The sequence below is a fragment of the Delphinus delphis genome, chromosome 3, assembly GCF_949987515.2.
Source record: "Delphinus delphis chromosome 3, mDelDel1.2, whole genome shotgun sequence".
In the NCBI taxonomy this organism is placed as follows: domain Eukaryota; kingdom Metazoa; phylum Chordata; class Mammalia; order Artiodactyla; family Delphinidae; genus Delphinus; species Delphinus delphis.
The window spans coordinates 84,720,480-84,748,034 of NC_082685.1; the positions used below are offsets into that span (position 1 = coordinate 84,720,480).

The window sequence follows — 27,555 nt, forward strand, 5'->3', positions numbered from 1 at the left end:
TCTTGTCTCAGTAGAGGAGATAAATTTACCCTAGACTATACATACTGCTGGTCCACCTAACAAATGTATAAAACAAGAGACGAAAAGATCAAGCTGTGTCCAAGTAACTTAATCATATCCCAAAGCTCAAGAACAGTTAAAGAAAGGTAAAAATATTCAGTACCTAATAATGTAAAATTCATAATGCCTGGCATCAAGAGCATGCAGTTGCAGGAGAATACAACCCAAAATGAGCAGAAAAATCAGGCAGTCAAAGCTGGCCCAGAAGTAACACCGAGGATAGAAGACAGGGAGAATAAAAGAGTCACTATGACAGTATTCCATATGTTCATGAAACTAAAAGAAAGAATAAATATATTAAGTAGAGAAATGGAAAATATTTTAAAAGATTCAAATTGAACTATTACAATGATTCACTTATGACTTGCTCATTTTCAACATGGAAATGGCTCAGCTACTTGGTTTCTGTTTCCTTCTCTCCAATTCCTCCCTCCTAAGTACAAGTGTGGGGTAAAAGGAAGATCTGAGTTTTGGCAGGTATGAAAAGATAAAAGGATTGGCATACACCGGCATGTTTAACTTGAAATACTGGTGAGACAGGAAGTGACATTGCCAGAGGAAGAAGAAAGGAGAAGGAAGTGATACTGTTGGAATAGTAGAGGTCAGCGATAGAGTTAACTCACTGACAGGCTTATTAAAGAGCAAGGACGGGCGGGGTCCAACAAAGCAGCATAGGAAGACCCTGAACTCACCTCCTCCCACGACACACCAAATCTACAACTACATAAGTAATAATTCCAGGTAAAAAGAACTGTAAACTAGCTGAACGGCACCCTCCACAATAAGGGATAAAGGGACCACAGCAAGATGGGTAGTAGAGGCAGAGATGCAGTGACTCTAAAACCCTATCCCCCAGTGCAGTGACACACAGCAGGGAGGCATCTCACTAGTCCAGAGCCTCTTTTTAAGGATCAAAGGGTTTGTGCCCCACACTGGGCACCCCAACCCTTGGGACCTGCACCAGAGAGACAAGGCCCCAAAACATCTGGCTTTAGAAACCAATGGGGCTTACATCCAGGGGGCCCAGGGGGCTGCGTGAATCTTAGATACTCCTGTTGAGGGACTCGTGTGGATTCACTGGTTCCAGGAACAAGCAAAAAGGCAAGTTTGAAAAGTGACTGGATTATGTATAAAGGAGATTTGGTTGTTAACCTTAAAGCATCTGCTGGAGGGACAGGGATTAACTGGGATTTTCGTCATGGATGGTGCCACTGAAGAGTACCATTTTTGCACTCTCCCTCCACCCTGCTATTGCAAGTGGGCAGACACACAACCTCTCTAAAGTCAAGTGTCTATCACACCCAAAATGCTCATCCCAGGCCTCCCTAAAGCGGAAGGCATGCCCCATTCCCAACACTTTCCTCCAATATTGTGAAAACTGCAGGCGTGCCTCTCCCCCAGCACTCTTTCCTGGCCTCTCTAAAGCTGAGGGCACACCCTGCCCGCAATAATCGCACAGCCTCACTAAAGCACAGTCTACACAGGGGACTCCTCTTGATTGCCAGGCTCTGGTGGCCAGAAGGGCTTGTGCTCCTGGCCCTATGGGACCGTAAGAATCAGAAAGATAGTTCTGGGCAGAATACCACACCCACGACACTACATAAACAGCAGACTGAAACATCCCTGATCCGCACATGAAAAAGGCCCCTTAATTGTCCTGGAGCTTCAACCTGAGGGGCAGGCTTCAGGTTTGCAATACATCTAAAGGCTACATAGGTGCTCTTTGGGAATGCAGGCAAGGAGACACCACCTGTGCACCCTGTCTTGGCCTCACCACCACAGCATGCTGGTACCTCCCAGAAAGAAGCTTAAACACTCATCTGAAACCCCAATTGTTCCAACTGCTGCCTAGGGGACATATCTGGACCTCAGTTTGGAGGTTGGCAGGGTATACAATTGTCGTCGCATAGGACTTTATATATCTATCTGCATACTTCAAAAGCTATTGTCTAAGAAACAGGCTTCCAATCAGCCTGAATCTAGGCTGACTAGGATCACTCCCTTTAGAACACTGACAGGTCTTGGCACACCCTCAATAAGCAAGACCTATCAAGAATAAATCAGACTAGTTAGACAATCACATAGGTTCCAGAGACAACCAAGATCTAGAGCAAGGTTGAATAAGAGCCATCTCTTACATAAGGCCTAGTTCTTCAAGACTGGGAGAGGTAGCTATTTTGCCTAATACACAGAAACAATTACAAAGAATCAAGCGAAAGATAAAAACAGAGGAATATGTTCCAAACAAAAGAATAAGATGAAACCTCAGAAAAAGACCTTAATAAAACAGAGATAAGTAATATACCTGATATAGAGTTAAAAGAGATGCTCACTGAACTCAAAAGAAGAATGGATGAACACTCTCACTGTGCTATATCAAATAGACAGAAAATATTTTAAAAAACTAAACAGATGTCACAGAACTGAAGAACACAATAACTGAACTGAAAAATATACTAAAGGGGTTCAACAGCTGACTAGCTAAAGTAGAACAACTAAACAGCAACCTGGTAGATAGGGCAGAGGAACTCACCCAAACAATCAACAAAAAGAAACAAGAATTTTAAAAAGTAAAGGTAACTCAAGAGACATACGAGACTATACCAAGCAGAATAGCATTCACATTATAGGGGGCCCCAGAAGGAGAAGAGAGAAAGGGGCAGAAAACTTATTTGAAAAAATAATGGCCATAAATTCCCCTAACCTGGGGAAGGAAACATTCAGGTCCAGGAAGCACAGAGAATGCCAAATAAGATGAACAGCAAGATAAATTATAATTAAAACGTAAGAAGTTAAAGACAGAATCTTAAAAGCAACTTGTCACATAAACAGGAATCTCCATAAGACTATCTGCTGATTTTTCAGCAGAAACTCTGTAAGCCAGAAGGGAGATATTTAAAGTGATGAAAGGGAAAAACCTACAACCAAGAACACTCTATCTGACAAGGCTATCATTCAGAACTGAAGGAAAGATTAAAGTGTTTTCTAAATAAGCAAAAGCTAAAGGAGTTCATCACCACTTAACCAACTTCATGAGAAAAGTAAATGGGTCTTTTTTAAGCTGAAACAAAAGGGTGCTAACTTATAACAGAAAAATATATGAGAGTAAAAATCTCACTGCTAAAAGCAAATATATGGTAAGGGTAGTGGGTTAATCACATAGGAAGCAATTAGAAGGTTAAAAGATAAAGTAGTAAAATTAATTGAAACTACAATAATTAGTTAAAGAATACACAAAATAAAAAGACATACAATATGACATCAAAAACATAAAACATGACTGAGTGGAATAAAAATGTAAAAGTTTTTAGAATGTGTTCAAATGTAAGTTGCTACCAACTTAAAATAGACTGCTATATATATAGATCATTATGTGTGAACCTCATGGTAACCACAAAGCAAAATGTACAGCAGACACACAAAAGATAATGAGAATGGAATCTAAACATAACACTAAAGAAATTCATCAAACCACAAGGGAAGAAAGCAAGAGATGAAAAAAGGAATAGAGAGAAACTGCAAAAACATCCAGAAAACAATCAACAAAATGGCAACAAGGACATACCTATCAATATTTACTTTCAATGCAAATGGACTAAATTATCCAATCAAAAGACACAGAGTAGGTGAACAGATAAAAAAATAATTAAAAAAAATAAAAGAATAATTTATATGTTACCAAGAAGAGACTTACTTCAGGTTTAAGAACACACAGACTGAAAGCAAAGGGATGGAAAAAGATATTCCATGCAAATGGAAATGAAAAGAAAGCTGGTATACCTATACTCACATTAGACAAAACAGACTTTAAAACAAAGAACATAATAAAAGACAAAGAAAGGCATTGCATAATATAAAGTGGTCAATTCAACAAGAGGATATGACATTTGTAAATATTTACACACCTAACAAAGGAAAATCTAAATATATAAGACAACTATTAACAGGCCTAAAGGGAAAATCTGACAGCAATACAATAATTGTTGGAGATTTTAACCACATTTACATCAATGGATAGATCATCTACATAGAAAATCAATAAGGAAACATCAGCCTTAAATGAAACATCAGACCTGATGGACTTAACAGAAATATATAGAACATTCCACCCAAAAGCAGCAGAATACACATTCTTCTCAAGGGCACATGGAGCATTCTCAAGGATAGGCCACATGTTAGACCACAAAACAAGTCGCAATAAATTTAAGAAGACTGAAATAATATCAAGAAATTCCTATCAAAATTCCAATGGCATTCTGCACAGACCTAGAATAAATAATTCTAAAATTTGTATGGGACCAAAGTCCCCAAGAAAAGGAGGGAGGGAGGGAGGGACAGAAGGAAGGGAGGGAAGGAAGGACAGAAAGAAGGAAGGAATGAACAAAGTTGTAGGTATCATGCTCCCTGATTTCAAACTATACTATAAAGCAATTGTAATCAAAATAGTATGGCATTGGCATAAGACACATAGATCAACAGAATAGAGAGCCCAGAAAGAAACCCACACATATATGGTCAATTAATTTACAACAAAGGAGGCAAAAATATACAATGGGAAAAGGCAGTCTCTTCAATAAATGGTGTTGGGAAAACCCAACATCCACATGCAAGAGAATAAAACTGGATGACTATCTTACACCACACACAAAAATCAACTCAAAATTGATTAAAGACTTGAATGTAAGATCAGAAACCATAAAACTCCTAGAAGAAAACATAGGCAGTAAGCTCCTTGACTTAATATCACTCTTAATATCACTCTTAGAGATATTTTTTGGATCTGATTCAAACACAATGGCAACAAAAGCAAAAATAAACAATTGGGACTACATCAAACTAAAAAGCTTCAGTACACCAAAGGAAACCATCAACAAAACAAAAAGTCAACCTCCAGAATAGGATAAGATATTTGCAAATCACAGATCCAATAACGGGGTAATATCCAAAACACATAAAGAACTCATACAGCTAAACAACAACAACAAAATCCAATTTAAAAACAGGTAGAGGATATGAATAGACATTTTTCCAAAGAAGACATATGGGTGGCTAACAGGTAGGTAAAAAGATGCTCAAGATCACCAGCTATTAGGGAAATGCAAATCAAAACCACAATGAGATATTACCACATATCTGTCAGAATGGCTATTGTCAAAAAGACAAGAAATAACAAGTATTGGAGAATTTATAGAGAAAACAGAACCCTCACACACTGTGGGTGAGAATGTAATTTAGTGCAGCTACTATGTAAAACACTATGGGGGCTTCCCTGGTGGCACAGTGGTTGAGAGTCCGCCTGCCGATGCAGGGGACACGGGTTCATGCCCCAGTCAGGGAGGATCCCACATGCCGTGGAACGGCTGGGCCCATGAGCCATGGCCTCTGAGCCTGCGCATCCAGAGCCTGTGCGCCACAACAGTGAGAGGCCCGTGTACCGCAAAAAAAAAAAAGAAAAAAAAACTAACCAAACTGCAGGGAGAAACAGACTTATTCACAATTATAATCAGAGATTTCAACACCATTCTCAATAGCTGATAGAACAGGTGGACAAAAATGAGTAAAGAGGGACTTCCCTGGTGGCCCAGAGGTTAAGAATCCACCTTCCAATGCAAGTGACACGGTTCGATCCCTGGTTGGGGAACTAAGATCCCACATGCTGCGGGGCAACTAAGCCCATGTACTGCAACTACGGAGCCCACATGCCCTAGAGCCTGCACACCACAACTACTGAGACTGCGCACCACAACTACTGAGCCCATGCACTCTGGAGCCCATGCACCACAACTAGAGAGAAGTCCACGCACCGCAACGAAGAGCCTGCACACCGCAATGAAAGACCCCACATGCCACAACAAAGATCCCATGTGCCACACCTAAGATCTGACGCAGCCAAATAAATTTTTTTTAAAAATGTGTAACCATATTCTTTAAAATAAAAAAACAATGAGTAAAGAAATAAAAGACTTGAACGCTACTATCAACCATCTTGACCTAATTGTCATTTATAAGAACACTGCAAACAACAACAGCAGAGTATAAAGTGCACATGAAAGAGTTACCAAGACAGACCATACTCTGGGCCATGAAACAAGTATCCATAAATTTAAAAGGATTCAAGTCATATAAAATAGGGTCTTTGAAAACAATGGAGCTCAATTTGAAATCAGTAACAAAAATATCTCTAGAAAAAAAAACAACTACTTGGAAATTATATAAGAGACACTGAAAGAATACATGGGTCAAAGAAGGAATCAAAAGTGAAATTAAAATGTATTCTGAACTGAAAAAAATGAAAATTTTTTTTCATATGAGAATTTTCTGGGTTGCAGCTAAAACAGTACTCACCAAAATACCTGACACTTCAGTATACACATTGATGACTCCTTCTCTGTCCTGACCTCATAAATCCTCAATCTTCTTACCTGTTAATACTATTTCTTGTTCCTTTCACTACCTTACTTTTTTTTTTTAAGATTTTTTTAATGTGGAGCATTTTTAAAGTCTTTATTGAATTTGTTACAATATTGCTTCTGTTTTATGTTTTGGCTTTTTGGCTGCAAGGCATGTGGGATCTTAGCTCCCCAACGAGGGACCAAACCCACACCACCTGCACTGGAAGGGACGTCTTAACCACTGGACCTCCAAGGGAAGTCCCATACTTTTCTAAACAGTATAATTTCAGTTAAACATAGTAAATAAAACACATGGCTATTTTTCACTCCTTTCCAAAACCCTACCAAAATATAATATAGTTACTTAAAATATAAATTCACAATAACAAAGAAGATAGAAAAGGCAACAATCACAGATAAGACTTGCCAACAAAATGTTAGAAAATGTAAGTGGTAACTCATTAGCATATCAGGAAAAGTTGAAACTTAAGTGTGCGGAGGGGAGGTCAAGAAGAAAAGGCCACATGGTGGGAGGGGGAATTGGAGGAAAATGATCAAAAGGTACAAACTTCCAGTTATAAGATAAATAAGTACTAGGGATATAATGTATAGCATGATGACTATAGTTAACACTGTTGTATGATAAAGTGAGTTGTTAAGTGAGTGCTTTCTAAGAGTTTTTATCAAAAAGAGAAATTTTTTTCTTTTCTTTTTATTATTTGGATATTAGCTAAATCTACTATGGTAATCATTTCACAACATAACATAAATCAAACCATCATGCTGGACTTCCCTGGTAGTGCAGTGGTTAAGAATCTGCCTGCCAATGCAGAGGATATGGGTTCGATCCCTGATCCGGGATGATCCCACATGCTGGGAAGCAACTAAGCCCATGTGCCACAACTACTGAGGCTGCGCTCTAGAGCCTGTGAGCCACAACTACTGAACCCATGTGCCACAACTACTGAACCCATGTGCCACAACTACTGAAGCCCGCCCACCTAGAGCCCGTGCTCCGCAACAAGAGAAGCCACAACAATGAGAAGCCCACGCACCGCAATGAAGAGTAGCGCCCACTTGCCGCAACTAAAGCCCGCGTGCAGCAATGAAGACCCAATGCAGCCAGAAATAAATAAATTTATTAAAAATAAAAGAATGAGGAAGCCCTTTTTAAAAAAAAAATCATGCTATACACTTTAAACCTATACAGTGATGTATGTCAATTATATCTCAAAGAAACTGGGGGGAGAAAAAGAAGAAAAGACCAGTTTATAGGGTCAGATAACTCCAATAAAGCTCAGGAACTGGAGAAATCTAAATGAAGAAAAAGGAGAGGGCACCGAAACAGAAGGATTGATTCAGTCTATATAAGGAACAGCCAGAATTCTAGTTCCTATTGCTCAGCCCACAGACATGCAACTATTCTTCCCCCAGTGCAGAAGAAAACAAGAGGAAAAAATTAACCAGAGAGCTTTTGGACTCAGAGACACCAGGCAGCTTACCAAAAACAGGAGGATTAACTAAAATATGACTCTTTGAACACTCAATCTACTTTCCCTATCTATTCCTATAACATAACAGAGTAGTCAAACAAAATACAGGACACCAGTTAAATTTGAATTTCAGATAAAAAATAAATAATTTTTAGTGTATGCATTTCTCAAATATTGTACGCAAATTTAACTGGTGTTCTATATTTTAATTTGCTACATCTGGCAACCCTACCTTCAGACTAGAGACTAGAGAATGGTTCTTTGGGGAATTTCATTGGCCCAGGAAAGGATGTTAAAGATATGAACATTAGGAGTTCTCAGCAACATCACAGATCTTTACCTGATCACACATACCACATACACACATTCCCCATAAGAAACAGAGTTTCTTCTACAATTTACTCAAATCCTAAGACCCATGAGTGCAAGAAACACACTAATTTTTTTAACTTTCCAAGTAAGGTAAAAAAAAATTTTAACTTTGAATAAATATAGTGAAGTGTGAAGTAAGACAATGAAAATAAACAGAGCGAAAATCCAAAACTATTAAGGTGTGTAATATTTCATGTTTTATGCCTTCAAAGGATAATTAGCAGTGAAATTTTGGCCTTTATTTTTATAGCCCTTATTTTTAAATTTTATACTTTATAATCTTGGAGGTAAAAAACCATATTGTTTATCCAAAGGATTTTTATGTGTGATTAAATCATCAATATATTAGTATTTTAGTAATGAAATGACAGCAGAGAATACCTACATGTTAAAATACTCCATGTGATTCACTATACAAATGATTCACAGAAGAATGCAGGGAAGGTGGGTTATAATGAAAGTTTGTGTCAAAAGAAGAAAACAGTGGGGCTCAAGGAACCCAAGGAGGTAGGGTAATAAAGAAAACGAAATTTGTAAGAAGGGTTCTCAAACCTAACTAATCATTAGAATAATCTGGACATCTATTGGAAAAAAGGATTTCAAAGTTCAAAAATTTCAGACCTACTGACTCGGAATATCAGGAGCTGGGCCCAAATTTTACAATTTTTGAAACTTTCCCCATGAGATTCTGATAATCAGAAAGATTTTGGAAGATTTTAGAATGCTGACTTAGGTACGCTTATTCAATAGTATGATCTATTTGCCTTAAGGACAACTATGATGCTATAGACAATAAATGATGAAATCATTCTTCTTACCTTGGATACATTGCTGACATAATTCATTTGGATAGTACTTTCCTTATCAACTTGATTACAAAGGTTCTGTAAAGTAGATGCATATTCTTTATCACTTTTTATTCTCAGGGCCATAAATTTCTTCACTGTTTCCAGTAACCGTAATTCCCAGTCTTGCAATTTTAACACAGCTTCATGTGAATTCTTCAGGTCACTCCCAAACCCCATTTTTGTAAAGCACTTATCCTCCACGCTGCACAATTGAGCCGTCTAATCAGCACATATCTGTGTATGTAAACAGAAGAAAAGAATCTTAAATCAAAAGGAAATTAGTCTTCAAAGCAAAGTTATGGCCCATTCTTTTTAGAGTAAAAAAAAAAAAATCACTATAACTGAATGCTTTCCCCCAAAAATCAGGAACAAGATGAGAATGTCCAATCTCACCACTTCTATTCAACACTGTAATGAAGGTTCCAGTCAGTACAATGAAATAAGTGAAATAATTTCCAATGAATTTGGAATGGAAGAAGTAAAACTATATTTATTTGCAGATGACATGACATATATAGAAAATCCTAAGAAATACAATTTTTAAAGTATTAGAACTAATAAATGAGCTCAGTAAGATTACAGGGTACAAGATCAATATACAAATATCAACTGTATTTCTATATATTAGCAAAGATCAATCTGAAAACAAAATTTAAAAAATATTCCAAAACAATTCCATTTACAACAGCATCAAAAAGAATAAAATATTTAGGAATAAATTTTACAAAATAAATACAAAACTTTACTCTTAAAATTATAAAATATTGTTGAAAAAAATTAAAGATGACCTAAATAAATGGAAAGACTCATGTTAATGGATCCAAAAGACTTAATATTAAGAAAGCAACTGCCCAACTTGTTCTACAAACTTAACTCAATCCATATGAAAATCTAAGCTTTTTTTTTTTGCAGAAATTGACATGCTAATCTTAAAACTTACAAAGAAATGCAAGGAAGCCAGAATAACCAAATAAATAAACAAACAAACCAAAACACCCTGAAGAAAAAGAACAAAGCTGGAGGACTCAGACTTCACTGCCAAGTCCATTCAATGGAGGAAAAAAAACTCTTTTCTACTAAAGATGCTGGGAAAATTGGATTCCACATGCAAAAGAGTTAAGCAGGATGTCTCCTTAGACCATACACAAAAAATTAAATCTAAAGGAATCACAGATCTAAATATCAGAGCTAAAACTATAAAACTCTCAGAAGAAAATATAGTAGTAAATCTTCGTGACCTTTGTCCAGGCAATGGTTTCTAAATATGACAACAAAAGTGCAAGCAACAAAATAAAAATATGTAAATTTGTTTTCATCAAAATTAAAAACTTCTGTACTTTGAAGGCCACCATCAAGTAACTGATAAGACCACAGAATGGGGAAAATATTTACAAATCATATATCTCATCAGGGACTTTTATCTGGATTATATAAAGAATTCTTACAACTCAATAATAACAAGACAAACCAATTAAAAATGGGCAAAAGATCTGAGTAGACATTTCTCCAAATAAGATTTACAGACGTCCACTAAGCACATGAAAAGATGTTCAATATCATTAGCCATTAGGAAAATACCAATCAAAACCACAATGAGATACCATTTCACACCACTAAGATGTCCATAATCAAAAAGACAGATAATATCAAGTGTTGGAGACTGTGAAGAAATTAGAACCATCAGATACTGGTGGTGTAAATGTAAAATGGATGGTTCCTCAAAACTTAAACACAGAGTTATTATATATGACCCAGAAATTCCACTCTTAGGTATGTACCCAAGAGAAATAAAAACATATGCCCACACAAAAACTTGTGCATGAATATTCGAGCAGAATTATTCATAATAGTCACAAAGGGGAACAACCCAAATGTTCATCAACTGATGAATGGATAAATAAAACAATGTATCCACAAGATGAAATTGGCAACGGTAATGAATGAAATGTTGAAACAAGCTACAGCATGGATAAACCTTGTAAACATGCTAAGTGAAAGAAGCCAAACACAAAAGACTGACATGTTGTGCTGTCTTCTTATATGAAATGTCCAAAATCTATTTTTAGAGGCATAAATCAAATTAGTATTGACTAGAGCTGGCAAATTTGTGAAGAAATGAGGAGTGACTGCTAACGGGTACTGGATTTCCTTTTGGAGTGAGTAGAGGGCTCTAAAATTGATTGTGGTAATGGTTGCACAACTCTGTGAACAGAATAAAAACCATTCAATTGTACAGTTTAAATGGGTGAATTCTTCAGCATGTGAGTTATAGCTCAAAGTTGTTAAAAAAAATCTCTGCAGTATAACTTATAATCATCTAAAGGTCAGTTATCAGACACCCCAAAGTTATTCCTGCTTGTTTGCTATAAAGCCCAAGAACTATGATAGAATTTATTTTCCCCTCCAGTCTCCTAGAATTTCAAGCAGTGAATCTTTTAGGGTCAGTTAGAAAAAATAAAGAAACACATCTTTTATTTTTAAGTCTGGCTCATCATATCAGAAGTCAATTTAATTCAGCTGAAATCCTCTAACCTATACAGAAAAATAAGAAAAGGTTTCTCTCTCTAAGCTCACTGATACCATCTAAAGAGATGGTAAAAATGTGTGGGTTTTCCAAATAGAAAACAAATTCCAATATTTTCCCAACTGAAAACTGTCTGGTTTTATGATCAAACAAGTAGAGCGGGAAAAAGGTTGTGGAAAAATGTACTCCATCAAGGTTTCCAAAGTTGCAAGCAGGACACTAAATGGACCTTAACATAAATAAGTCAATAAAAGTAATTGACTTATTCACTTTAATATCAAGTAGGATAATTCCAGTTTATTCACTTTGTAGATAGTAGCTTTAAAAAATTTACTTTGATATACTGTACCTTTATGGGTCACAAAAAAGAACATTTTTCTGTTATTTTACTTATAGCTCAACTAAGTCTCAGTGAAGATATACTCTATCTCATACCATGTTTTCAATGGAAGAATACAAAGAAAGGTGAAATGTTTCGCTTTTTTTTTTAAAACTATATCCGAGATTGTGGTTCATTTTATTCTGTAGCTTGGAATAAACATCACTTCTGCTTCTAAATGCATCTAGCTGCGGTCAAAGCTTTGACAATAGTTTTTTTCTCTCATTATTAGGAATTTCAAAAGGATTATGAAGAGCTTAGATGAATAAAAAGGGAAACAATCTGGCAGCTATCTGAGAAACACTCCAGCCCACCCTAAGGGCTTATTTATGTACACCAGTATTCTAGGTCAGGGTGAATATAAAATAATTTAATACATGGTACCACTCCTTGAGGAATCACAAATAATAAAAATTTTTAAAAACAGCTCCATAATTAACTGATTATGTCTAATTATTAAATTCGTAGAGATTATAAATACTTTAAGGAATTAAAGGGAATGGTATCCTACAGATAATTTTTCCACAGATGTCAAATGATATACATAAGACTATTCAATTCAGTAGTGTTTGGAAGTTTTTTAAAAACTGGAAATATTAATTAAAAGGAACTGACTAGGTAAATTACAATCAAAGCTGCTGCAGTTGATTGTATTGATAACTGAGAAATCCTAGGGAGTACCATTCAAATCATAGTCTGTGTGAATCTGTTCAGTGTCCAACATTCACAACCATATGTGGTAGATGTGATCATGGCATATTCATTCAGTGGAGTATCATTCAGCCCTAATATAAAAATGAGAAAACTTGTGTATTGATTGGGAAATATCATTAACAATTGTTAATAGAAAAAAGTAAGATACAGAAGTTGGTATGCTTACATTGTGTAAAAAGGAGGAAAAATAATAAAAATTAAATTTACTTAAGTACATAAAATATTTCTAGAAGAACACACAGTGGCTGGGACACAGGAATGGGAAGGAGACTCTTCATTATATACTCTTCTGTACATTTGAATTTTGTTTTAAGTGAACATATTGCTATTACTTATTCAAAAATTAATTAAAGAATTTTTGAAGAGAAAAAGAAAAAATTAATGAAACCTGAAGTAATCCAGAAAAGTTTCCTAGAAATGGCAAGACATGAGTTAAGGTTGGAAAAACCATGATTTAGATAAAAAGGTTAAAAAGGAAATGTATTTCAGGAAGCAATATGGGGAATATAAGTGACTAGGGGGTGAAGTAAACCAAGAAATGTCTCCAAAATCAAGCTATATGTGGCAAGCAGTGGCAGATGGCATGCCAATTTACCTCTTGCTATTCTAACGTTAAGGGAACTAATAAGGCTCAAACTCCTTAACTGGTGTTTAAGGCAAAATAACAAGATCATGAATGTGATGTTTTAAATGGTTAGTTTGCTGGTGCTAGTTACGCAAGTGTGTTCAGTTGGTGAAATTTCATAAAGCTGAGCGTCTGTGATTTGTGCACTTTTCTATATGTATGTTATAGTTAATTTAAAAAGAGACATAGAGATAGAGTTTAATCTGGAAGCTAGGTATAAAATAGCTTGAAGACAGCAAAAACATAAAATGAGACATAAGAAGGCAAATTAATAAGTCACTACAGCTATACAGCTTGAGAAATGAGGATCTATAATTGACAATGTCAGTGAGAGTTAAGACCAAAGAGGCTTGACCTGGTAAATGGATTTAAAGAAAAGAGAGACAGATGATACAATGATAACTTCAAGGCTTTAATAATAAATGATGACCATATCAATAGAAATGGAAGAATGAGAATACGGAGCTACTTTAAAGAAAATACATTCATTTCAGCAGGAAATAAATGCTTAGGTAAAATACAAGGCTAAGGATACAAAGTTGAGAGTCAGCTGCTTAAAGGTGATAAAACCAATAGATTGAATGTTGACAGAAAAGCAGAGAATTACAAGGACAAAGCCCATGAGAATGTATCAATGGAGGAACTAGAAGAAGAAAAGCCAAAGGGTAGAGATTAAGTAAGCAAAAAAGAGGTTTGACAGAGTTACAGATGATGGGATATAAAAGAAGTTATTAGCAATGTCGAATGTCAGAGAGAGATGTGAAAACTGCAAAAAGTCATTATTGGAATTTTCAGGTAAAGCCAGTATAGTAAAAGAAGTACTTCAGAAGCTCCTACCACCAATAACTAATAAAAAGAACAAAAACTGTTAAGAAAAAACAAAAATTTAAACATATCATCAGCAAATAAAGGAGTAAAACTTTATGCCACAAGTTTCACAGCATAGTTTCAAAGGAAAAAAAGAGAAAATTCTGGTGCTCTAGGCAGCATGGAAATGTGCCCAACGCTACCCCTCAACTTTCAGAAGATATCCCGAGGAAGAAGAATTAACAAAATCCTGAGAATTCACACTGGATACTCCAAGATGAAAAGAAGCAGCATACACTGAACAGACCAACCTAGGGAAAAATCAAGAAAATAACTAAAGGAATATTACTCAGCCATAAAAAGAAACTAAACTGAGTTATTTGTAGTGAGGTGGGTGGACCTAGAGTCTGTCATACAGAGTGAAGTAAGTCAGAAAGAGAAAAACAAATACCGTATGCTAACATAAATATATAGAATCTAAAAAAAAAATGGTTCTGAAGAACCATAGGGAATGATAAGCTGGGAAGAAGTGAGAGACTGGCATTGACATATATACACTACCAAATGTAAAACAGATAGCTAGTGGGAAGCAGCCACAGAGCACAGGGAGATCAGCTCGGTGCTTTGTGACCACCTAGAGGGTTGGGATAGGGAAGGCGGGAGGGAGACACAACAGGGAGGGGATATGGGGATATATGTATTCGTATTGCTGATTCACTTTGTTATACAGCAGAAACTAACACAACAATGTAAAGCAATTATACCCCAATAAAGATGTTAACAAAAAAAAAAAAGAAAAGAACTAAAGAAAGAAGCTTCTCTGTACCAAGACAGGACCTCAGAAAAATGCAGGGAGGGCAGCCTTGGCTTGCCATTTTCCAGGGCTCTATGAAGAACTGGTGGATAAAATTAAATCCAGAAGTACAGGATGTTTAATGGAATCTCATAAGAGAGAGTAAATCTCAGGGTCCCCAACAAGGCCAAACTCAGTCCCAGCCAATACCTCCCCACCCCTCTATCGCCATGCTCATATGACAAATAAACCAAAATTAAAAGTAAAACCTAGGAATTCCCTGGTGGCGCAGTGGTTAAGAATCCGCCTGCCAATGCAGGGGACACGGGTACGAGCCCTGGTCCAGGAAGATCTCACATGCCCTGGAGCAACTAAGCCCATGCACCACAACTACTGAGCCTGCGCTCTAGAGTCCGCGAACCACAACTATTGAGCCCGCATGCCACAACTACTGAGTCCATGCACCTAGAGCCCGTGCTCTGCAACAAGAGAAGCCGCCACAATGAGAATCCCACGCATCACAACGAAGAGTAGCCCCTGCTCGATGCAACTAGAGAAAGCCTGTGTGCAGCAATGAAGACCCAATGCAGCCAAAAATTAAAAATAAATTTAAAAAAAAAGTAAAACCGGGCTTCCCTGGTGGCGCAGTGGTTGAGAGTCCACCTGCCGATGCAGGGGACACGGGTTCGTGCCCTGGTCTGGGAAGATCCCACATGCCGCGGAGCTGCTGGGCCCGTGAGCCATGGCTGCTGAGCTTGCGCATCCCGCAAAAAAGAAAAAAAAAAAAAAAAGTAAAACCTAGCTTCTGACCCAAACAAGATGGCATAGACCATTTTTCCCAGCTCAGCCCCACAAAACACAACTATAAACACTGAAAATAGCAAAAGAGACGACCAAAGAATAACTCTGAGAGGTAGAAAAGGGAAACTCCTTTGGCCCTAGGACTGGAAGAACAGCACAGAAGCAGGGTATCTTGTACCCCCCTCACCAAACAGAAAACGGTCATCCATTTCTGACTTTTCCCAACTTCCAGTCTGGGAACAAAAGGCAGTCCGTGTAGGCTAACTCCTCCCAGGATCTGACAAGAGTCCCTCTGACTACATCAGGCAAGCCAGACACCACCAGCAAGGGAGACAGATTATGAGCCTCACCAAAAACAAACAGCCAGGGGAAGCATTCTCCTTCCCTGATAGGCCTGAGAATCCCATTTTCTGCCAAGAGAAACGGAACTAGGCAGGAAGAACCAGCAAGAGAGATCCAGCAATAGCAAGCAGCCCAGTCAGAAAGCCTCCCTGTCCCCACAGGTCCAAGGATCACCTTTCCCACCCAGAAACACCAGAGCAGGTACACAGAACTGGCAAAAGGGACCCAGCTCTAGCAAGAGGTTCAGTCCAGGAAGCTCCTTGTTCTCTGCGAGTCCAAGATTCTCCTTTCCTGACCAGAGACTGTAGGGCAGCTAGGGGGCATGGTAAAGAAATCCTATCTCACCCCTTCTCTAACCAATAGACATCTAGTACTGCTCAGCCTAAGAAAAATGTCTTCTACTCCCTCAAGCAGCACCACCACCATCAAGAATCAGTGGGAGCCCTAGTGATACCAGATAAAGCAAACCAAAATAACAGCACAAAGACTCAAAATTAAACTGTCACTGGAACCACAGCCCACAAAAATAGGCCAAGAACTGCATGTTAAATCTAACCAGAGTGACTGACTGCCTGTAAAAATAAAAGATTGAAATAGGCTATTGAAATAGAGTCTCCTAACATAATAGATAAAATATCTAGGCTTCAATTGAAAATCACCTGTCATATCAAGAACCAAGAAAAATAATCACAAGTTAAAAAAGAAAAGACAATCAACTTATGCCAACAACAAGATGAATCAGATGTTGGAATTATCAGAAAATGATTTTAAATCAGCCATCATAGAAATGCTTCAACAATCGATCACAAATTCTCTTAAAACAAATGTAAACCAACAATTACAAATTCCCTTAAAACAACTGTAAAATTAGAAAATCTAAGCAAAAAATAGAAGTTATTAAAAAACATGGAAATTATAGAACTAAAAAATATAATAACAGGAATAAAAAACTCACTAGATGAGCTCAACAGTAGACAACAAAGGATACAATCAGTGAATGTAAGAAAGAGGAATAGAATTCAACCAATCCAAACATTGAGAAAATATACAGAAAATAAGAAGAAGAATAAGCAAAGCCTCAGGGACCTGCAGGACAATAACAGAAGACCCAACATTTGTATCGTCTGAGTTTCAGAAGGAGAGAAGAAAGTAGGGCTGAAAGAGTATTCAAAAAAATATGTCCAACTTGGTGAATGAGAAATCAAGACAGTGTGGTATTAGTAGAGGATAGACAGTAGATGAATGGAACAGAATAAAGAACCCAGAAATAGACCCACATAAATATGCTCAACTATTTTTTGACAAAGGTCCAGAAGCAATTCAATGAAGGAAAACTAGCCTTTTCAATAAATGGTACTGGAGCAATTGGATATCTATAGGCCAAAAAAAGAAAAAAAAGAATGAACTCTGACCTAACACCTTACACAAAAATTAATTCAAAAACTTAAACATAAACGTAAAACTGCAAAACTTCTATGAAAAAAGAAACAGAAGGAAATCTTCAGGATCTAAAGCTAGGCAAAGTTCTTAGACTTGAAACAAAAAAACACAATCCAGGGCTTCCCTGGTGGCGCAGTGGCTGAGAGTTCGCCTGCCGATGCAGGGGACACGGGTTCGTGCCCCGGTCCGGGAAGATCCCACATGCCGCGGAGCGGCTGGGCCCGTGAGCCATGGCCGCTGAACCTGCGCGTCCGGAGCCTGTGCTCCGCAAAGGGAGAGCCCACAACAGTGAGAGGCCCGCGTACCGCAAAAAAAATTAATTAATTAATTAAATTTAAAAAAAACACAATCCATACAAGGAAAAATTGATAAATTGGGCTTATCAAAAGTAAAAAGGTTGCCCTGTGAAAACCCATGAGAAGATGAGAAAAAGACAGGCTATGGACTGGGAGAAAATATTTGCAAACCACATATCTGACAGAGAACTAGTACCTAGAATTCATAAAACCTCTTAAAATTCAACATTTAAAAACAACAACAATCCAACTAGAAAATGAGCAGAAGACATGAACAGACATTTCACAGAAAAGGATATAAAAATGGCGAATGAGCACACAAAAAGATGTTCGACATAAATTAGCCTTCAGGGAAATGCAATTAAAACCACATGGAGATACCACTACATACCTATCAGAATGGCTAAAATAAAATATAATGACAAGACCAAACACTTGTAAGGATATGGAAAAAGTGCATCATTCATTTGTTGCTGGTTAGTAGACAAAAAATGGTACAGCCACTCTGGTGTCTTATAAAACTAAACATTCAACTACCATATGACCCAACAATTGCACTCTTGGACATTTATGCCATAGAAATGAAAACATATGTTCACACAAAAACCTGTACACAAATGTTCATAGCAGCTTTATTTGTAATAGCCAAAAGCTAGAATCAGCACAGGGATCCTTCAACAGGTGAATGCATACCATGGAATACTACCCACATTAAAAAGGAACAGTCTATCAACACAGACAACAACTAGCACGAATCTTCAGGAATCCTGCTGAACGAAAAAAGCCAACCCCACAAAGTTATATACTGTATGATTCCATTTATATAACATTCTTGAAGTGAAAAAATTTTGGGAAAAGGACAGATTAGGGGTAGCCAGGGTTTAGGGCCTGCAGAGTGGAAAAGGGAGGTAAGAATGGTTATAGAAGGAGGATACAAGGGATTCTAGTAGTGTTGGAACTGTTCAGTACCTTGATGGTAGTGGTGGATACATGAATCTAGACAAGTAATAAAATGTTACAGAACTTAACATACACACAACAAAGGAGTACAATTAAAACTGGAGAAATATGAATAAGATTAGTGGATTATGTCAATGTTGATATCCTGGTTGTCACAGTTTTGCAAAATGTTACCATGAGGGGAAACTAGACCAAATGTACAAGGAATTATTATTTCATACAATTGCGTATTAATCTACAATTACCTCAAAAGAAATTTCAATTTAAAAAAAAAAGTAATGCCCAGACCTCAAACTACAGGTCGGGGGAAGAACAATAACGTGGAAAAGGTGTCACAAATTTAGCTACATTCTTCCACAAGTAATAGAGCAAAAGCTGCCTATGTCAACCATAAGGAAGATGAAAAAAGAAATTACAAGGAAATTATACAATCATACTGTAGCCAAAAATTACAAAGAGAGAGATAGAGCAAGCAGGCGGGGGTACAATACAGACTGATTTGTAATATAAGTTCCAATTGGGCAAGGAATTACTCTGATCTCTTCCCCCACTATCATCTCCAGTGCTTAAAACAGTGCCTTGCATATATAGTAGACAATAAAAATCTGTTAAATGAATTAACTGGTTGAGGCTACACAGCATTATACATGCATCTCCTCATGCCCTACAATCCCTACTTAGCCCTCTTCATTCTTTAGGATACTTAGTGATTCTAGGTATTAATTCTATTATTACTTGTAACACGAGGTATCAAATTTACAACCCTAACCTATAGGTTAAAATTCAAACTCCTTTGCCTGGTAATCCAAGCTGGCCCCAGACAGCCTTCCACCCTCAAACAACAGTACCACAGTTTTCTACCTATGGTCCCTTAAATGTCTCATGATCATACCTCTGTAGCTTTGCAGATGTTGTTCCTTCAGTCTAAATGTTTTTATCCCTTGCCTGCCTGCAGAATTTTCAACAACTAAACTGTAAAGTTGTTTTCTCTGTGAAACCTTCTCTGACCATCCCCACAACCATAATTACCCAGTCCAACTTCGGTGTTCCCTTTTCTCAGATCTCAGGGATCATGTATGTACCTGTGATTAATATAACACCTCTCATAGTATATTTTAATTATTTGTTCAGGTATATTTCTCCCATCAAACTACAATATACATGAAAATAAGAATATTACAGAGTTTTCACTTTTATAACACTGGGGCTAAAATTACTATCCATATACAGTAGGTATTCAATTTATTATAAATAATTGCAAGAGAAAACCCATTTTTTAAAAGATTTGCAAATGAGATTTTAAAATAAGAATTTCTATAATTTAGTGGATACTGAGTACAAATCAGGCAGAAATAGAGTATTATACAAAACTACAGGCATGTCATTAGCAAAGATGTCTATTTTAAGATAGCATCTTTTAACATACACATCTTTTTAAAAGGCAAAACTAATAAATAGCATCTTTCTTAAAAGGTAAAACTAGTAAAAGTCCTAAAAACATTATTGACTATTTAAATTTATTTAAATCTTTCTTATTTAATGGCATTCAGCTTGGTATTTAGGATCAAGTGAGTTATGCTGAGTTTTCAATTCACCATAAATAGTGATTAAAAACTTTAAAAGAACCATTAAAAACTGCCATATTTTCAAAAATTAGAATTTCATCCTGTATAAAATAGATCTATAAATACATACTTCTTAAACAAAAATGGACACTATTTAATACCAAAATATAAAACAGATAACTAGTTTCCTTGACAGGACAATAGAATTCCCATGGTACTTCTTATAAATATAAGGGTATAGGCAAGTATTTCTTCTAAAATGCCTCTTGTTTTTCAACTTTTGGCTCCACAATTTTTTTACATCCTGGAAACTTTTTTACATTCTCCAAATATACAGAGAAAATACTGCTTTTATATAGCATAAAGAAACTTTAATCTGTACTGAATACTTCCAAGTAAGGAAAATTTATGTTAACACAGATGATATATTGTTGTCACAAATATTTCTTTAATCATTTCATTTTTTAACATTGAAAATAAATTCAAATATACCACAAAGGTATGCTTACATAGAAAAATCAAAAAATAAGTGAATAAAAGCTGTGCCATAGAAACAGGAAATCTTTCATTCTTTCTCCAAGACAAATTTTCATAAGCTGACAAGAAATTTAATAGGAAGATGGCAGAGTAGAAGGACGTGCTCTAACTCCCTCATGTGAGAACACCGGAATCACAACTAGCTGCTGGACAATCATAGACAGGAAGACACTGGAACTTACCAAAAAAGATACTCCACATCCAAAGACAAAAGAGAAGGCACATTGAGATGGCAGGAGGGGCACAATCACAGTAAAATCAAATCAACAACTGCTGGGTGGGTGACTCACAGGCTGGAGAACCCTTATACCACAGAAGTTCACCCACTGGACAGAAGGTTCTGAGCCCCACGTCAGGCTTCCCAACCTGGGGGTCTGGCAACAGGAGGAGTAATTCCTAGAGAATCATACTTTGAAGGCTAGTGGGATTTGATTGCAGGACTTTGACAGGACTGGGGGAAACAGAGACTCCACTCTTGGAGGGCACACACAAAGCAGTGTGCACATTGGGACCCAGGGGAAGGAGCAGTGACCCCAGGGGAGACTGAACCAGACCTACCTGCTAGTGTTGGAGGGTCTCCTGCAGAGGCGGGGTGGGGGGGCTGTGGCTCACCGTGGCGACAAGGACACTGGCAGCAGAAGTTCTGGGAAGTACTCCTTGGCGTGAGCCCTCCCAGAGTCTGTCATTAGCCCCACCAAAGAGCCCAGGTACACACCAGTCTTGGGTTGCCTCAGGCTAAACAACCAACAGGGAGGGAACCCAGCCCCACCCCCATCAACAGACAAGCAGATTAAAGTTTTACTGAGCTCTGCCCACCAGAGCAAGACTGAGCTCTACCCACCACAAGTCCCTCCCATCAGGAAGCTTGCACAAACCTCTTAGACAGCAGAAGAAAGAAGAACTACAATCCTGCAGCCTGTGGAACAGAAACCACATTCACATAAAGATAGACAAGATGAAAAGGCAGAAGCCTATGTACCAGATGAAGGAACAAGATAAAACCCCAGAAAAACAACTAAATGAAGTGGAGATAGGTAACCTTCCAGAAAAGGAATTCAGAATAAGGATAGTGAAGATGACCCAGGACCTCGGAAAGAGAATGGAGGCAAAGACGGAGAAGACGCAAGAAATGTTTAACAAAGACCAGGAAGAATTAAGGAACAAACAAACAGAGATGAACCATACAATAACTGAAATGAAAACTACACTAGCAGGAATCAATAGCAGAATAACTGAGGCAGAAGAACAGATAAGTGACCTGGAAGACAGAATGGTGGAATTCACTGCTGCAGAACAGAATAAAGAAAAAAAATTAAAAGAAATGAAGACAGCCTAAGAGGCCTCTTGGACAACATTAAATGCAACAACATTCGCATTATAGGAGTCCCAGAAGGAGAAAAGAGAGAGGAAAGACCATAGAAAATATCTGAAGAGATTATGGTTGAAAACTTCCCTAACATGGGAACGGAAATAGCCACCCAAGTCCAGGAAGCACAGCGAGTCCCAGGCAGGATAAACCCAAGGAGAAACACGCCAAGACACATAGTAATCAAATTGGCAAAAATTAAAGACAAAGAAAAATTATTGAAAGCAGCAAAGGAAAAATGACAAAAAAACATACAAGGGAACTCCCATAAGGTTAACAGCTGATTTCTCAGCAGAAACTCTACAAGCCAGAAGGGAGTGGCATGATATACTTAAAGTGATGAAAGGGAAGAACCTACAACCAAGATTACTCTACCCGGCAAAAATCTCATTCAGATTCGATGGAGAAATCAAAAGCTTTACAGACAAGCAAAACCTAAGAGAATTCAGCACCACCAAACCAGCTCTACGGCAAATGCTAAAGGAACTTCTCTAAGTGGGAAACAGAAGAGAAGAAAACAACCTACAAAAACAAACCCAAAACAATTAAGAAAATGGTCATAGGAACATACATTTCAATAATTACCTTAAACGTGAATGGATTTAATGCTCCAGCCAACAGAAAGACACAGGCTTGCTGAATGGATACAAAAACAAGACCCATATATATGCTGTCTACAGGAGACCCACTTAAGACCTAGAGACACATACAGACTGAAAGTAAGGGGATGGAAAAAGATTTTCTGTGCAAATGGAAATCAAAAGAAAGCTGGAGTAGCAATACTCATATCAGATAAAATACACTTTAAAATAAAGAATGTTACAAGAGACAAGGAAGGACACTACATAATGATCAAGGGATCAATCCAAGAAGAACATATAACAATTAAAAATATATATGCACCCAACATAGGAGCACCTCAATACATAAGGCAACTGCTAACAGCTATAAAAGAGGAAATCGACAGTAACAAAATCATAGTGGAGGACTTTAACACCTCACTTACACCGATAGATAGATCATCCAAAATGAAAATAAATAAGGAAACAGAAGCTTTAAATGACACAATAGACCAGATAGATTTAACTGATATTTATAGGACATTCCATCCAAAAACAGCAGATTACACTTTCTTCTCAAGTGCGCATGGGACATTCTCCAGGATAGATCACATATTGAGTCAGAAATCGAACCTCAGTAAATTTAAGAAAACTGAAATAATATCAAGCATCTTTTCTGACCACAACGCTAAGAGATTAGAAATGAATTACAGGGAAAAAAACGTAAAAAACACAGACACATGGAGGCTAAACAATACGTTACTAAGTAAACAAGAGATCATTGAAGATATCAAAGAGGAAATCAAAAACTACCTAGAGACAAATGACAAGGAAAACACGACGATCCCAAACCTATGGGATGCAGCAAAAGCAGTTCTAAGAGGGAAGTTTGCAGCTATACAAGCCTACCTCAAGAAACAAGAAAAATCTCAAATAATCAACCTAACCTTACACCTAAAGCAACTAGAGAAAGAAGAACAAACAAAACCCAAAGTTAGCAGAAGGAAAGAAATCATAAAGATCAGAGCAGAAATAAATGAAATAGAAACAAAGAATACAATAGCAAAGATCAATAAAACTAAATCCTGGTTCTTTGAGAAGATAAACAAAATTGATAAACCATTAGCCAGACTCATCAAGAAAAAGAGGTAGAGGACTCAAATCAATAAAATTAGAAATGAAAAAGAAGTTACAACAGACACCGCAGAAATACAAAGCATCCTAAGAGACTACTACAAGCAACTCTATGCCAATAAAATGGACAACCTGGAAGAAATGGACAAATTCTTAGAAAGGTATAACCTTCCAAGACTGAACCAGGAAGAAATGGAAAATATGAACAGACCAATCACAAGTAATGAAATTAAAACTGTGATTAAATATCTTCCAACAAACAAAAGTCCAGGACCAGATGGCTTCACAAGTGAATTCTATCAAACATTTAGAGAAGAGCTAACACCCATCCTTCTCAAACTCTTCCAAAACATTACAGAGGAAGGAACACTCCCAAACTCATTCTGTGAGGCCACCATCACCCTGATACCAAAACCAGACAAAGATACTACAAAAAAAGAAACTTATAGACCAATATCACTGATGAATATAGATGCAAAAATCCTCAACAAAATACTAGCAAACAGAATCCAACAACATGTTAATAGGATCATACTCCATGATCAAGTGGGATTTATCACAGGGATGCAAGGATTCTTCAATACATGCAAATCTATCAATGTGATACAGCATATTAACAAATTGAAGAAGTAAAACCATATGATCGTCTCAATAGATGCAGAAAAAGGTTTTGACAAAATTCAACACCCATTTATGATAAAAACTCTCCAGAAAGTGGGCATACAGGGAACCTACCTCAACATAATAAAGGCCATATATGACAAACCCACAGCTAACATCATTCTCAATGGTGAAACACTGAAAGCATTTCCTCTAAGATCAGGAACAAGACAAGGATGTCCACACTCACCACTATTATTCAACATAGTTTTGGAAGTCCTAGCCACGGCAATCAGAGAAGAAAAAGAAAAAAAAGGAATAAAACTTGGAAAAGAAGAAGTAAAACTGTCACTGTTGGCAGATGACGTGATACAATACACAGAGAATCCTAAAGATGCCACCAGAGCTAATCAATGAAGTTGGTACAGTTGCAGGATGCAAAATTAATGCACAGAAATTGCATTCCTATACACTAATGATGAAAAATCTGAAGGAGAAATTAAGAAACACTCCCATTTACCACTGCAACAAAAAGAATAAACCTACCTAGGGAGACAAAAGACCTGTATGCAGAAAACTATAAGACACCGATGAAAGAAATTAAAGATGATACCAACAGACAGAGAGATATACCATGTTCTTGGATTGGAAGAATCAATATTGTGAAAATGACTGTACTAACCAAAGCAATCTACAGATTCAATGCAATCCCTATCAAATTACCAATGTCATTTTTTATGGAACTAGAACAAAAAATCTTAAAATTTGTATGGAAACACAAAAGACCCCGAATAGCCAAAGCAGTCTTGAGGGATAAAAACGCAGCTGGAGGAATCAGACTCCCTGACTTCAGACTATACTACAAAACTACAGTAATCAAGACAATATGGTACTGGCACAAAAACAGAAACACAGATCAGTGGAACAGGATAGAAAGCCCAGCAATAAACCCACACACCCATGGCCAACTAATCTATGACAAAGGAGGCAAGGATATACAATGGAGAAAGACAGTCTCTTCAATAAGTGGTGCTGGGAAAACTGGACAGCTACTTGTAAAAGAATGAAATTACAACACTCCCTAACACCACACACAAAAATAAACTCAAAATGGATTAGAGACCTATATGTAAGGCTGGACACTATAAAACTCTTAGAGGAAAACATAGGAAGAACACTCTTTGACAAAAATCACAGCAAGACCTTTTTTGATCCACCTCCTAGAGTAATGGAAATAAAAACAAAAATAAACAAATGGGACCTAATGAAACTTCAAAGCTTTTGCACAGCAAAGAAACCATAAACAAGACAGAAAGACAACCCTCAGAATGAGAGAAAATATTTGCAAATGAATCAATGGACAAAGGATTAATCTCCAAAATATATAAACAGCTCTTGCAGCTCAATATTAAGAAAACAAACAACTCAATCCAAAAATGGGCAGAAGACCTAAACAGACATTTCTCCAAAGAAGACATACAGATGGCCAAGAAGCACATGAAAAGCTGCTCAACATCACTAATTATTAGAGAAATGAAAAGCAAAACTACAATGAGGTATCACCTCACACCAGTTAGAATGGGCATCATCAGAAAATCTACAAACAACAAATGCTGGAGAGGGTGTGGAGAAAAGGGAACCCTCTTGCACTGCTGGTGGGAATGTAAATTGATACAGCCACTATGGAGAACAGTATGGAGGTTCCTTAAAAAAGTAAAACTAGAATTACCATATGATCCAGCAATCCCACTACTGGGCATATACCCAGAGGTAACCATAATTCAAAAAGACACATGCACCCCAATGTTCACTGCAGCACTATTTACAATAGCCAGGTCATGGAAGCAACCTAAATTCCCATCAACAGACGAATGGATAAAGAAAATGTGGTACATATATACAATGGAATATTACTCAGCCATAAAAAGGAACAAAATTGGGTCATTTGTTGAGACATGGAGGGATCTTGAGACTGTCATACAGAGTGAAGTAAGTCAGAAAGAGAAAAACAAATATTGTATATTAACGCATGCATGTGGAACCTAGAAAAATGGTACAGATGAACTGGTTTACAGGGCAGAAGTTGAGACACAGATGTAGAGAACAAACGTATGGGCACCAAGTGGGGGAAGCCGCAGGGGGGTGGGGATGGTGGTGTGATGAATTGGGAGATTGGGATTGACATGAATACACTGATGTGTATAAAATTGATGACTAATAAGAATCTGCTGTATAAAAAATTTAAATTTAAAATTTTTTTAAAAAAATTATAGAATTTGAATTTATACTCCTTGATTAATAAAACCCCTCCAAATCAGTTTATGGTTCAAGTTAGTTTATCAGAATATGTTTGTTCATTGATAAAGACTATAAAATCATTTGCCCAAATACAAAAATAATTACTTAATGGTATTTCTTACCTTTTATATTTTTCAATACTGACAGAAGTCAGAAACAGTGACTATGTGAACAAAGTCTTAAGCTGCTTGCAGCAAGACAGAAACAAAGTCACAAAAAGCCACCAAGTGTGCAAGTAATAACCACAGTTACAAAACAAAAAACTAACCTCACATGAATACAAAATGAGGTGCTTTTTCAGAAGCAGTTAAACAGGCTGGAATGAACAGTCACCAAAGTTTAATCACAAAGACAACATCATTCATTATCAGTTAATATATGCTGACCTTGACCACCTTACAGATATGGTATCTAAAACTCCTCCAACACTTTCCTTATTTCAAAGTGTTGCTTTAGCTTAATTTAAAATAAAAGTTAAATTCAACTGAAACAGCACTAGATTGGCCAGACAGCCTATGGGAACAGCATTAATAGATAATGATGTTTCATTGAGAGAGAACACTGAATAAAAGCTGTGTGAGGTTATAAACAAATGAACAACATGCTTGCTTTTAAACTAACTGGTTTTTTTTAATTTTAAAAATGTATT

General features: G+C 37.0%; 1 protein-coding gene across 7 annotated transcripts in view; it reads right to left on the reverse strand.

Moving 5' to 3' along the window:
• Positions 1 to 27,555, reverse strand: part of FER (FER tyrosine kinase) — a 468,208-nt gene that overhangs the window by 416,176 nt on the left and 24,477 nt on the right. For all 7 annotated transcript variants that reach the window (XM_069540597.1, XM_069540596.1, XM_069540595.1 and 4 more), the window contains one exon: positions 9,136 to 9,399. In XM_069540597.1, the coding sequence (XP_069396698.1) occupies positions 9,136 to 9,342 (207 nt within the window). In that variant the 5' untranslated portion in view covers positions 9,343 to 9,399. The remainder of the gene's footprint in view (positions 1 to 9,135; positions 9,400 to 27,555) is intronic.